The following is a 13,941-nucleotide window of genomic DNA, read 5'->3' on the forward strand; positions in this document are numbered from 1 at the left end:
TCAGTCCACAGGAGACAGATTGCTGAGGTGGAACTGGGGGAGAGGAAGGAGGGAGCATTGTTTTTCTTGCTCTTGGGCCCTGGAGGAGAAGGTGGAAGTGCTACAAGGTAGGAGAGACTGAACTCCCAGACGGTGCAGCCTCAGGCGAGCCTTTCACCTTCATTTTCAAATCTGGGAGTAACAACAGTTAACAACTAGAGGAAGAAGAACCCGTAAGAAGAGTCAGTAGCTTCACAGGCAAGCTCAGCAATCCCCGTGAGACAGGCATTGAACCGGTACAGTACAGAGAAGGAATAGAACTTGGAAAGGTGGTGTGATGTGCCCCTAAGATCATGGCCTGAACCCCAAGTTTCCACGTGTTGCTTACAGTGAAGTGCGATGACAGTTTGTACCTACCTGCTGCCCACATGGTCATGTTAAGGCCGGGGGAGGCTGGGGCTCAGGCCTGTTGTTCTGGGAGTGAGTGCCTCAGCCGTTCTGGGTGGTTCCAGGCTTCATGTCCACTTCTCCAGCTCCCTGTTCTTTCATCACCCCCAAATTAATCTTTTAGAAGAGGATTTAAATCCCAATGTCAGAATCAGGCCTTTCTCTGAGCAGTGGAATGACTCTCCCAGGCCACGAGGGCCCATCGTCATTTACTGTGTTACCCTCTGCATAGGCTCTAGTTTCATAGGTGGTGTTAGGTCAGTACAGACCTGGGAGTTGTGTTCTGGGCCCTTTTCTTCACTTCACTCACGGCTCACCTCCTGCTTTTAGGACTTAGAATTCAGAACAGGAGTGGAGATTTTGGGGCTGGTACCTCTTGCCATTCTAAACTGCCTCCTCCCTGCTGAAAATTATTACCAAGGCCCTGGAGATCAGCTTGTGTTGCAGCAGGGCCTGCCAGATGGTCCACTCAGCCTGGGGCATATTCTCACGGATCTCATGAGCAGCCTCCGTCAGCGACATGTGGCCAAGGTCAGAACTAGAATCCAAGGTTCTCAACACCACAGCTCCTCCTCCAAGTCCCCTCCAACCACTGGCCTTCTGTGCCCACTTCCCTCACAGCCAGCCTTCTTAACATCTGCACTTGTTTGTCTCTGCTTCCTGCCCTCCAACCCACACCCCACCGTGGTGGGCCACTGCCCCAGCACCCTCCCAACTGCCAAATCCGGTGAGCCTTTTCCGGTCCTACCCTCACCGAAAGATAGCTCCTCCTCTCTGGTCATCCACGTTCCATTCTCAGGTCCTCTCTCCTGCTTCTGTCTAGGCCTTGAACTCTCCTTGTACAGTCTCTGTTCCCCTAGCTTCAGCTTGTTTGAGCGCTGGTTCTCAACCAGGAGTGACTTTGCCACCCAGGGAACATGCGGCAGTGCCTGGAGACATTTTTGGTTGTGACAGTTGGGGTGGGGCCAGGGCTGCTGCTGAGTAGCCCTGTCGCACAGGACAGACCCCACAGCACAGAACTGCCAGCCTTCCGAGCAACTGTAGATTCCAAACATTTCTAACTGCATGTCCTAGGCTACCTCAGATACATAACACTGAAAGCTAAATTTATCTTCTTGGCATGTTCTTGCTCTCACCAAGTTTCACTCCCTCCATTCTCACCCTAGTCCCTTTCCTTCGTCACCTCTGCTCAGAGCCTAATGTCTCTTGCAGTGTTTCTTCCTAAAGGATTGGCAGGAAACCTCTCAAAGTGAAGTGGGCTTAAGACTCTCCAGTGGCTCCCATCACCTCAAACCCTCAGGCACGGGCCCAACCTGATTACGCAGTTTGATCTCTCATCACTGTGCCCCAGGCAGATTACACAACACTAACAACTATTCCTCCCACCTGAAAACTGTCCTCTTGCTTCTCTCCCCAGCACATCCCCTGTCAGTGCAAACAGCTGTCACTACCACTTTGTCTCCCTTGCAGTTACACATACACTCCGTGTTGCCACGGGATCCCCACACCGACACGGTACCTGCCACATGTACTGCAATTACTCTTCTCAGTCTCAGTGTAACCAGGGAACCTCCCACAAAACAGGTCCTTCCTCTGAGTCATTTTAGGCCTGTGTGACAAGGCTTACTGGTATATGGACTCCTTTTTCTGGGCCAGTACACAGCTGCAGGAATGGGGATTTCTGCTGAGAACTTACACTCCTGAACACGGGACCCTTGGGACTGGAAAAGCATACAGCAGGTTGGCCAGGCATGTGGATTCTAGAAATAACACCCTTCAGCCTGGGAGCATCAACACGATCCCCATTGCAACTGTGCTCTGTAGCCACTGTCCTGGACGATGCAAGAGCACTTGACCCGGCAGGGGCCCACTCACCGTCCTCCCTTCTTCTTACAGGCATGAAGCCATGGTCCGCATGTCGGCCTGCTTCCATGCAGGGGCTGTGGTGGAGGTGGAGTCCTGGAGGGCAGGTCAAGCTGGGAGGGGAACCACAGGGTTAGGGAAGCTTCACTCTTCTTGCTGCAGAGAAGCGGGCCAAGGTGGTAAAGAAGGGCAGCAGAGGCCTGAGAGCCTCGTCCGTGTGGTGCAGGGATGTGGAAGGATCAGCAATGAAAATAAAGGGACTTTGATAAGACGTATCTCCTTGTTGCCACTTTCAGGAGAGCATACCTGGGCTCCAAGTACTCAGCCTGCCTTTCTACTCTTCAGTTATTTCTCCTGCATATTGACATTTTGGCGCTGGAATTCCCTCTCCCATCTCTGCCCAGTGAGAAGCTTTTGTCATCCCAGGCCTGACTACCCTTACCTCCAGTAAGGCCTCCCCAACCTCAAAAACCTTTGTTATCAGAGCACTATTTTTCAGAGAGAAGCAATGCTCATAATGAACAGAGGCATGAAAGCTGGGTGTGGTGCACGCCTGTAATCTCAGCTACTTGGGAGGCTGAGGTGGGAGGATCACTTGAAACCAGGAGTTCAAGTCCGGCCTGGGCAACACAGCGACCCCATCTCTTAAAAAAAAAAAAAAGAAGAGAGGCACCAATCTCCCCCAGGTGAAAGCCTGTGCCTTCTCAACCCAAACGGCCTGGCACCCACCTTGGCTACTCCATCTGTGCCTGAATGGGTGGTCTTCTCTGACTCTGCTTCTGTGTGTGGGAAGGCAGTGGGGAGACGGGGAGAAGAGGAGGGCACAGAAGCACATAATGATAAAACTGGTTTTTACAAAGCAATTCTGTTTGTACCAAAATATTTAATGAATATGCTGTTAAAATAAAACCAACAAAAGAAATAGTAATACAATTTTACTGGTTTATATTTCAATTCATAAAGTTGACACACTGAAACTACCCTAGCACAATGTCCACGTGCCTAGCATTAGATGGGCTTACAGCTGTTTTGGTAACTGAACAAGACAGAAAGCAGCGGAGGGGATGGTGTGGGGGAGGGGTTGCCACTTTTTACCTCCTGTGTCACAGATGACCTCAGCAAGCATTAGTACAGCCAACAAGAAAAAGAGCTACAGAACAACCCAAGTGTCTTTATGTACAAACCAGTGTCTCTTGTAACCAGCCACCTCCACACTGAACGAAGAGAAGACAAACCATCGGCGAGTTAGCCTGTCAGCATATCACCATATAAATTAAGTCAAAGGTTTTTTTTCTTTTTTTAAAGGAGCTAAAACCTCCCTTCCATAGCTTTGAAGTGAGAACTTGTAGCCCAGCTGAACTGTTAGGTCTGCACCCAGCCATACTCTGGGGAGGGCCTGAGGCCCAGCCAGTCTGGGAGGGACCAGGCCAGGAGGACGGACACCTCGAGGCACATGCAGGATGCAAACATACAGCTCGGCCTTTCTCACTCGGACAACCTGTTGTGCAAACACACTAGGAACCATGAAGTGAGGGGGCTCTTCACAGCTCCTGTAACGGCAGGGGGAGAGCAGAGCCCGGCAAACCTTGAGTGAAGTTAAGTGCCCAAATAACCACATCATTAAACTGTGCAGATCAGCAGTTCTAGTCTGCGATTTAAACACTGTCAACTGGGTATACTGGGAAAGATATTTATATATATATATACACACACACATGACACATTAAGCAAAATAAGGTCTGTCCACGTTATGATTAATCCAGTCTCACAGTCAGTCAAGTCACCCACCCCAGCCTTGTGAAGTCATCTTGGCAGCTAATGCTAAAAACAACAGGAACCATGAGAGTTGCATAGAATTGATCAGAAACATGAATAATGCCAAACCAAAAACCTGTGCATTATATAGTTTAACAAAATGAAGTAGCTTCAACTACAAATATGAAACCTTCCTATTTAAAACAAAGTGCTTCTCCATGTCTACCTGGGGGACCTTCTGCTGGCACTGAAGCAGAGTAAGAATTATTTGAGTTTCTGATCCCCTCCTTCCCTCCCCCATATATATATATATGTATATTTAAAAAAAAAAATGAAAGGTTTAGGGAAAAAAAATCAACAGACTGAAAGATCCCCAAACTGATCGTGTAAACTCAGCCTTTAGGCTGAGTGAGGTGTTGACCTACACCGGGAAGGGGCCTGGGAGGCCACACTGAGGGAGTGGTTTCTAGATTGTGTCTAGAGCATCTGCTGAGCTAGCAGGCCTGTTAGTATCAGTAGTCTTACCCCAGAGGCTGCCTGCTTCATGAGCTCTGGTCCAATGACCTACCAACATGTGTCTACAGATCTGACTTAGGTACATTCTGGTCCTGGGACATGTCACAGAATCACACATCTGGCCAAAGAAGGCAACAAAAGGTGTCGTGTTCGGTGTCTGGAGGCAGCAGCGGCTCTCAGCAAGTCTCTTTCCCTTGAACCCCAGTTGCTGTCTTTATGGAGCTCAGCGTTCGGTTGAACCATGTCTTCTTCGCTGCCTGAACCTCGCTGAGGGCAAGGCCTAAATGGTGCTCCAAGTCCTGCAAGAGGAACAGCGCACAGATAAGGATGTTGGCCCCAGTATCAAGTGACACTGCCTCCCCAGACCTCCCCAGAGCTGAGCCAAGACAAGAATTCAGTCTATTCTAAGGAGGCCTTGGGAAAGTCCCTCCGTTTCAAGCTGGCATAGAAAAGGCCTGGCGTGCCTAAAGATCTGGGAGCATTCTTAGTTAAGACCTCATTTCTTGCCTGGTCTATTTATGCAAACAGCCTCCAACTTTAATGTCTCTCTCTCCTGCCCACCCCGTGCACACCAGACAGATAGCTAGTGCTCTAGCTCTGACTGCATCATTAATTTCCAGCAAAAACCTTTGAAGTCTAAACTTCCTAGCATGGCATTTCAGATGCTTCACAATCTGAAGACTCTTCCCTCACTTCATGGAAGGAACTCCTGAGGCTCCCTCCCGGGGAGGCCCTCTCCTCCCTTTGTGCTGTTGAACACTGCCCTTGCCTGGAATGCACTGTGCTTTCTCTTCTGCAGCTGCAACTCCTGTTTGCTCTTTGATCACAGCTCAGCTACTGTGATGCCTTTCCTGAGTGTCCTGGACTGTCACACAATGCAGTATAAAGATGACCAAACTAAGTGCTAATTTGTTCATCAGGAATGGGAGCTCAGATAAATTAGGTTATGTATCCAAGGTCACCAACCAGTTAAGTGATAGGAGTTGGAACAATGAAAGCCTACATTTACAAAGCCCCCACCACTCTGTGGACACTTTTCTATGCATTGTCTTATTTGAGTGCTCAAAACAACCTGTCATCGTGACTCTTACCATTCCCATTTGTAGATGAGGAACCTGAGGTACAGAGAGGTTACTAACCCAAGGTCAGAGTTCACTGGGAGAGCTGTGATTTTAAAGCACGTGTTCTCTGTCCCACCAAAAAGATTCTGAGCTTTTTAAGTAATTCTCAAAATGACAAAAGTCCAAACCCTTAGGCCAGGCCAAATACTGATTAAATATCCACTGGCAAATAACAAGTACTAGGCTTCTTCCCATGAGAATTATGGTTAAAGTTTAAAAGGGGGGGAAAACCCCAAACTATAAAGATCATTTCTGGAGTTGCTAATCCACAACAGGAAATCTAGCCCACAAGCTAGTGTCTGAGTTCTATTGCTGTTACCTGTATCTTACACTCGGCTTCCACCAACTGGAGCTTGGTTTGTGCCAGTTCTAGTTCCATCTCCCTCAGCTGGTTCTTGAGTGTCTCCTTCTCTTCGTCTGTGTCCTCATCTAAAACCTCCTTGGTTGAGCTGATGCCCTTTACACGCCCTTCTTTGTTGAAAAATTCCCGGCAGCGCTCACAGTCATCCACTTTTTGCTGAAATTGAATGTGAGATGTGAAGAGGCTAAGAGGATAAAGTGGTCTTTTAGGCTGGTGTAAACATCTCCTTTGCGGGGGGCCAAGAGATCCAAGAGATGGCTTCTCCGTTGAGCACTACAGATTCTGAAAATCTGTGCTTTCTTTGTAAACTGGCAGATAACCTAATGGAAAAGTCACCTGGTATTATATACCAAAAGCAATGAAAATATTCTTAATCCAATAATCTCACTTCTAGGAACCTAGGCTAAAAAAATGAAGCCATGACCAGATAAAGATTTATGTACAAGAATTTTCACTGCAGAACTGGAGATAGGAAGAAAGGGGGCGGGGGAGAGGAATAAACTATCCAACAACTGAGAGCAATTAAATGAATGTGCATACACGGAAATACACAGCTTCTTAAAGGTTTTCAAGGAATTTTTCATAACATGGGAAAATGGATAAATGTTGGCTGAAAGAAAGAAGACATAAAATGTATATAAAATATGGTCACAAATAAAATACATACCATATTTCATCAAAATAAGATGCCACTATTGAAACATCATTTTATGTTACTCTAAGAAAATATTCTGCCAATAAACCACAAAAAAACAATTATAAAAGGCCTACTTTTGAGACAGAAATGTAAAAAAAAAATGCTGACCTTAGAATGAATGAAATTTTATATGCTAAATACAAAGACTGAAAGAATATACACTAAAGTGTTAATGATGTTATCTGTGGATTACAAAGTTTTTCCCCCTTATTTACTCTTATTTTCCAAATTTTTTGCAAGAGCATTAATTACAGTTTGTGAATCAGAAAACAAATTTTTAAAGAAGATACACGCAGTTAAACACTAATTATTATGGAGGCCAATGTCAACTTGCTCCAGGTATATTACTGCTTTGTGCCAACGCAGCCCTGAGCACGGAACTTTCCCAACTTCCTCTCCACTGAGTTGTAAATATCTTAGTAAAGCATCTTTCAGTAAATTACTCATTTTAGTAAAATGTGACAAGCACTCTAAGTATAGCATAAAGAAAGCAAGCACTCAGTTAAAAAAAGCCTCTAAACTGGCAATAAAACATTAAAAAATTAAAGTCCTAAGGCGGACATGGTGGCGTGCACTCATAGTCCCAGCTACTTGAGAGGCTGAGGCAGGGATCCTTTGAGCCCAGGAATTCAATGCCAGCTTGGGCAACATAGCAAGACCCTGTCTCTAAACACTCATAGTCCCAGCTACTTGAGAGGCTGAGGCAGGGATCCTTTGAGCCCAGGAATTCAATGCCAGCTTGGGCAACATAGCAAGACCCTGTCTCTAAACAAAAATAAATAAAAAATAAAAAAATAAAGTTGTCACGTATTTGAATCTGTTATTGCAGAAGGAATGAGCTCAGGGGGAGAGTGTCTCCATAAGCCACAGCGTATGATCCTGACCTCTGCATCCCTACCTCTAGCAAAACCCAATACTTTGCTCAGAGTCACACTGCAGCGACCAACTGCCTTACCAAAAGCATTCAGAAGTCTCGGGCACTTGTACTTTGAGATCTAAAGCCAGAGCTCTTTTGGCCTCATCTGTACTCCCTTTCCAGAGAAAACAGGCATAATATTAGCTGTCAATTACGGAGCGAGGCCTTGTGACATGTGCCTTAGCAGGTACTCCTCAGCTTCTCTCACTTTTGAAATCAACTGCCCCTCCCAATATCCATTATGCTGGGAATACAGCCATAAAATGAACTAGGTGGTATCAAATCTCTTTGACAAAGGAAGCCTTACCCGAATTTTCTCAATTTCCACTTTATTAGCTGTCTGCTGCTTCTCCAATCTTTCACTCAACTGAGAACAAATCTGAAGAAACAAATATAAAATGAAAACCTCTTGAGTAATGTAATCCACCTGCATAATTTGGGCCCAGGATAAATTCTATAGTGTGAGCTGGAATACACTAAATGGAATTAACACAGTACCAAACAGGCTGCTGCTGCGTGGGGGTGGGGGTGGGGGTGAAGTTGATGGGTGAGCAAAGGTTCATCCAGCTGTGCCACCTGTGCCATCAACCTAGACTGGCAAGAACCCATCGGCACCACACTCAATGCCTGATGGTTTCTGAACACTTGCCAGATGCAGGAGCCAGCTTAAGATCCTGGCATAGGAAGGAACAATTAAGTTATGTTCTTAAAACTCAACCAGCCAGGGAGAAAACTGGTTGACCACCATATGTAAATGTAAGTCCATAATTCTGAATCTAAACGCTCCCCAAAACATACTGTGGGTTTCATGTATTAAGTACCTACTGTGTGCTGGGTACTATGCCAGGCACTGTACAAACATGGTCTTTTTGAATCCTCACAATGGTCCTCCCAGACAGGGTTTATTTTCCTTATTATACTATTGAGAATAAGTGAAGTTACTTGTCAACACAAGGAGCAGAGCCAGGATTTGAAACCAGAGTGCTTAAGCATTTGGGTTTGGAGAGTATGCGTTTCATCCAGGGAAGCGGGACTTCAGAATACACAACACAATGCCAGGGTACGCGAACCCACCTGCTTGTAGTCACCGATGATGGAACTATTTTTTTTAATCTCAGATTCTGCCTTGTCAAGTTCCCGGCGGCACATTTCTTTTAACTGCACACATAAGAAGCAAAAGTGAATATTTTAACAGAAAAACAAAGGAAGCTCTATCACTAACTGTTTAGTGCGAGGCTTTCCAGAAGGTGGCTGACCTAACTAACTCTAGAAGGGCTCTAATTCATCTACCTTCTTCCTTCATTAGGCAGCTTTAATCCGCTGTTCTTGATGCCAGGAGAGGGAAAGAACAGTCAAAGCTTCTGAAAATGTCAGACACCATTCGAGACTGGGGCTTTTGCTGAAGTTCTTCCCTACAAGTGCAGCCCAACCTGTGACCTGTGCTGAGAGGCAGCACAAAGCAAACACAGACTGACAAGCCAGGGCGAGGCTATGGTTTTTTCAGCACCTTATTTTTAATGCAGAAAGTGCTTTGTCATCTCTCACTCCAGCCAGTCCTGCCTCCTGGAGGACCACGGTGGGAGAGGAGGGGGCGTTGCTCCAGGACACACAGCACCCAGAGCTTGTCCTATTGACTTCAGGTCTGTGCGCCCAGTGACTGTAGTGCTAACTCAGAACAAGGCTTCCAGAGTTTGCTCTATGAGGGAGACATCAGAGGACAAGTTGGAGAAGAGCCAGATATATCATGTGTGCTTTCCTTCTGACGAAACACTACCCCCTCTTCTTTGTTACGCTCAGACACTGACACAGGAAATTGTCCTACCCCAATGAAGGGTGGGCTTCGACCCACTCTCTCTTCCTAGGCTTTAGTTATTAAGAACTCTTATGCTTTACACAGTTAAAAAAAAAAAAAAGGCCTCTGAAGAGAAACTGAAGCCTGCTGTCTCCAGGTTCTCTGGCGCCAACAGGAAGTCACCAGCTGAACTCCCAACTCTCAAACATTCGCAGGACACAGAGGAACGTGGGGGAAGAGCAAAGTTCCCCTCACCTGAGCAGATTCGTCTTCTAATCTTCTTTTCTCTTCTTCTGCATCAATCAACTTCTGTTTGGTCATCAGCAGCTCCTTGTTCAGTGCATCTGCCTTTTCCTCAGCCTGAAACATTTGAGATACGCTGTCACGGAACAGGAACCGAGAACTGGAATGGATTTACATTACGTAGCACAATCCCATGTTAAGACGATGGGGAACTGTGATTCAGAGCGGGGAGACGGTAGCCACAAGGTCACAATGCGACTACACTCCTGCAGAAGTGCCTGGAGCAGTCTCGTGTACGGCAGTGGCCAGGAGCTCGGCCTTGGCCTCGGACAGTCTAGGCCCAACTCCCATTGTTCACTGACCATGTGCCTCGTGGATAAGTGATTGAGAACCTCTCACTTTCAGGTTCTTCATCTGAGGGATAAGGCATGAAAAGCATTCAATGTAGTGCCTCTGAATATAGTAAACACTCAGTAAAAGGTAGCTGTCATTATTATTAATAGTAATAATAAACTCTAGTTTTCTTCCAAACTGTATTTCTTCTGCTAATAAGTCCTGCATTTTGCTCTCTTTTTTACCTTATAAAGGAGGATGCCAATTTCCTGACACTTTCTTAACATCTTTAATGGCTGCCCCCCAAACCTAGTCTTTTTCAAAAACATGCAAAGTTCTGGTGGGCAGTTCCGTGAGTCTCAGTGGAAATTATGCATCTGTTCCTGACATGAGTTCTGACACTGGTCACTCTAAGGATAACAGATGAATGACGCCACCACCTTAGGGAACAATCAAGGAGTAGACATAAAGGGTATTTTCCGGGCAACGTATATACAACCTCCCTTGGCAGTGGACGGTGGATTTCCCAAAATCAAACAGGTGTTTCTGACATTGCCTGGCTATAGTTATACAGCTGAACCCCTAAGCTTTCCACTACCCTATGCCTCCACTCCTGTATCTTCTTTGGGAAGAAGAGGTTCCAGAGGCATGGGTCCTTAAAAGGTGACCTGAGAATGGCATGCTATGCAAATTCAATAAGGCCATTAATTACTGGCAAGCTGCACATGCATACGATTAAGTGGAGTCCTACAGTTAAGACCTGTCTGTCCTTCATGGGAGTAGTTTATCATCTCCTTCTCTAGTTCAAACCCAAGAAGCAATCAAAAGGGAAATAAAGAGAATCAAACAACAGGGAAAATAATCAGTAAGGAGAATGAAGACCTGTTAAAGATTCTGTTTTACTTTAACAGATGGAACAACCTATTCTCATTTCCTTGCACAACATCTTTTGAGTGTTATTTTGGAGCATTGTGCCACACACATATGTTCTCTCCTTTATTCATCATCATTGATGAATAATGATGATTAATACTAAGAATGACTCTAAGAAGTATGGAAGAGCCAGCCGATAACCGGCTCTTCTACCTCAGGCGTCTCCCTGCCCACGCTGACTCCCCAGTTTATAAAGAAGGTCAGCAGGGAATGATTTCCCCAAGCAGTCACCACATATGTAGCAGAGTGGAATCTGAAACTAGGTCATCTGACATTGAGCCCAGCACTGTACCACCACTCCTAGAGCCGACTCTCCACACTGCATCAATGGGAAGGTACGCAGAGGCTACGGGACTGATCCAACCAGGGTCGTCTAATGGCACTCCACTCACTGCACAGCCACTGTGTTTATATATGCATGAGAGAATATCTGGTGATAACAGACATAAACCCAGACTTCCACTCATGAAGGATTAACAGGGACCAGATTTATCCTCCCACTATAAACAGAAAATTGGAGAAAATATATAAAACAACTGTTTTCAGACACTGAAAACAATAAATGCAGAACTATGGTTTCTGGGGGAAAGAAAACAAGGTGAGTCCTACTTTCAGCCTGGCTTTCTGCCTAGGTTCCGAGCAGAGCATGAAGACATCAAAGAGTCAAGGAGGCAGCTGGAAGGTCAGGGCAGCTGAGGCAGCTGAAAACTATAGGCAGAGCTCCGGAGAGGAGAGGGCTCTAGATGAGCTTACAAGGCAGAAGAGGAGAGAAAAATGAAACTATGAAAATGCCCAGTTAAATCAAAGAATGCAGAAAAAGAAAAAAAACAAACCCAAAATTTGGGACAAATAGAAAGCTAATTCCCATTTGGACAAAACAGAACCCTGTTTTAAATGTAAAGACACAGGTATGTTAAAAGTAAAAGGATGGAAAAAGATGCACATGCCATACAATAACATGAAAGCTGGAGTGGCTATATAAATATCAGATAAATTACGGAACAAATAAGGATTACCAGGGACAAAGAGTGACATTTCATAATGATAAAGGAGTCACTCCATTAAGAAAGTGAAACAATCTGAAATATATGCAGAAATTGGAATTACATGTAACAAATGCCTACGTAAACTGAAAAGAGAAAGAGAAAAAAATGCACAAGCATAGTCAGAGACTTCCACACTGCTCTCTCAGTAAGTGACAGAACAAGCAGAGAGAACAGCATTACGTCTGCAGAAGACCTGAACACCACTATCAGCCCATTTGACCTAACTGGCATGGAACACTCCACCCACAACAGAACACACATATTTTCTAAGTGCATGTGGGACACAGGCTATATGGGAAACTATAAAATAAGCATCAATATATTTTAAAAGGATTAAAATCAGACAGAATATAATCTCAGATCACAACAGAATTAAATTAGAAATAAACAACAGAAAAATTCCTAATATTTGGAAATTAAATTATATACTACTAATTAACTCGTACAGGTCAAAGAAGAAATAACAAGAACTGAATGAAAATCATATATAATGGGTAAAATGTACATTATCTGGGTGATGGGCACACTTATAACTTTGACTCAAGCAGTGTACAAAAATAATCCATGTAATTAAAACATTTGTACCTCTCGTAATATTCTGAAATAAAAAAAATAATAGTTTGCAATTCAATGGCAAAAAAAATAAAAACCCAAACACAACATATCAGAATGGATGCAGCTGAAAACAGTGCTTACATGGAGATTTATAACTTTAAATGCATAGTTTAGAAAAGAAGGTCCAAAATCAATTATTCAAGCTTCCTCTCTAAGCAGTCAGAAAAAGAGTAAATTAAACCCAAAGAAAGTAGAAGTATATAATAAAAAGCAGAAATCAATAAAACAAAATAGGGAAAAATCAGTGAAACCAAAAGTTGGCTTCTGAAAAGATCAACACAACTGTTAAACTTCTAGCTAGATTCATTAAAGAAAAAAAGGGAAAAAACACAAATATATCAGGAATAAATGATGGGACATCTCTACAGATGCTATAAACATTAAAAGAATAAGAAAATGTCAACCACCTTATGTCAGTACATTTAACAAGATGAAATGGATACATTACGTGAAAGACACAAATTATAAAAATGGACACATGAAGAATTAGAAAATTTATATAGCTCTACTAGAAAGAAATTGAATTCACAATTAAATAATTTCCTGTAAAGGAAACTCCAGGCCAGCATGACTTCACTGGGCAACTAAGGATTTAATCAAAGAACAATACTACACAAAGTCCTTAAGAAAATAGGAGAGAATAATTCCCAGTTCATTTTATGAGGCCAGAATTACCCTGACAGCAAAAACAGACAAAAACGTTAAAACACTAGACCAATATTCCTTATGAACATAAAAATATTTAATAAAAGTTAAAATCTTAAAAAAAAATAGAAACCCCAAATGAAGTTTATCCTAGCAATGTAAGGTTGGTTTACATTGAAAAATCAGTTAAAAACTCAACACCTGTTCATGACAAAAACTCTCAGTAAACAGAAACAGAGGAGAACTTCCTCAACCTGCTCTATGAGAAACCTATAGCTAAGGTCTGGGACAAGGCAATGACGTCCACTCTCACCATTCAGCATGGTTCTGAAGATCCTGGTCAGTGCAGTGAAACAAGGGAAAAAAAGGGCAGAAAAACTTGAAGTAAAATTGCCTATATTCAGAGATGATGATTACATATGTGGAAAATCCTAAAAAAAATATGAAAAAGCTACTAGATAAGTGAGTTTAGCAAGATCACAGGATACAAGGTTGCAACACAGAAAGCTACTGTATTTGTAGAGACTAGCAATAAAAAACTGGAGACAGGGAAGACCATGTGAAGATACAGCAAGAAGGTGGCCCCTCTGTAGGCCAAAGAGAGAGAACTCAGAAGAAACAAACCCTGCTGACACCTTGATTTCTGACTTTTAACGTCCAGGACTATGAGAAAATAAAT

General features: G+C 44.0%; 1 protein-coding gene across 6 annotated transcripts in view; it reads right to left on the reverse strand.

The window, feature by feature from the left end:
- Window positions 1-3,152: 3,152 nt before the first annotated feature.
- RABGAP1 (RAB GTPase activating protein 1) overlaps window positions 3,153-13,941 on the reverse strand; it is a 153,508-nt gene continuing 142,719 nt past the window's right edge. For all 6 annotated transcript variants that reach the window (XM_045563820.1, XM_045563818.1, XM_045563821.1 and 3 more), the window contains 5 exons: window positions 9,703-9,807; window positions 8,730-8,813; window positions 7,963-8,034; window positions 6,001-6,198; window positions 3,153-4,859 (listed from right to left, as the gene is read on the reverse strand). In XM_045563820.1, coding sequence (XP_045419776.1) covers window positions 4,737-4,859; window positions 6,001-6,198; window positions 7,963-8,034; window positions 8,730-8,813; window positions 9,703-9,807 — 582 coding nt within the window. In that variant the 3' untranslated portion in view covers window positions 3,153-4,736. The remainder of the gene's footprint in view (window positions 4,860-6,000; window positions 6,199-7,962; window positions 8,035-8,729; window positions 8,814-9,702; window positions 9,808-13,941) is intronic.

The sequence above is a fragment of the Lemur catta genome, chromosome 10 (assembly GCF_020740605.2).
Source record: "Lemur catta isolate mLemCat1 chromosome 10, mLemCat1.pri, whole genome shotgun sequence".
NCBI classification, from domain to species: Eukaryota; Metazoa; Chordata; class Mammalia; order Primates; family Lemuridae; genus Lemur; species Lemur catta.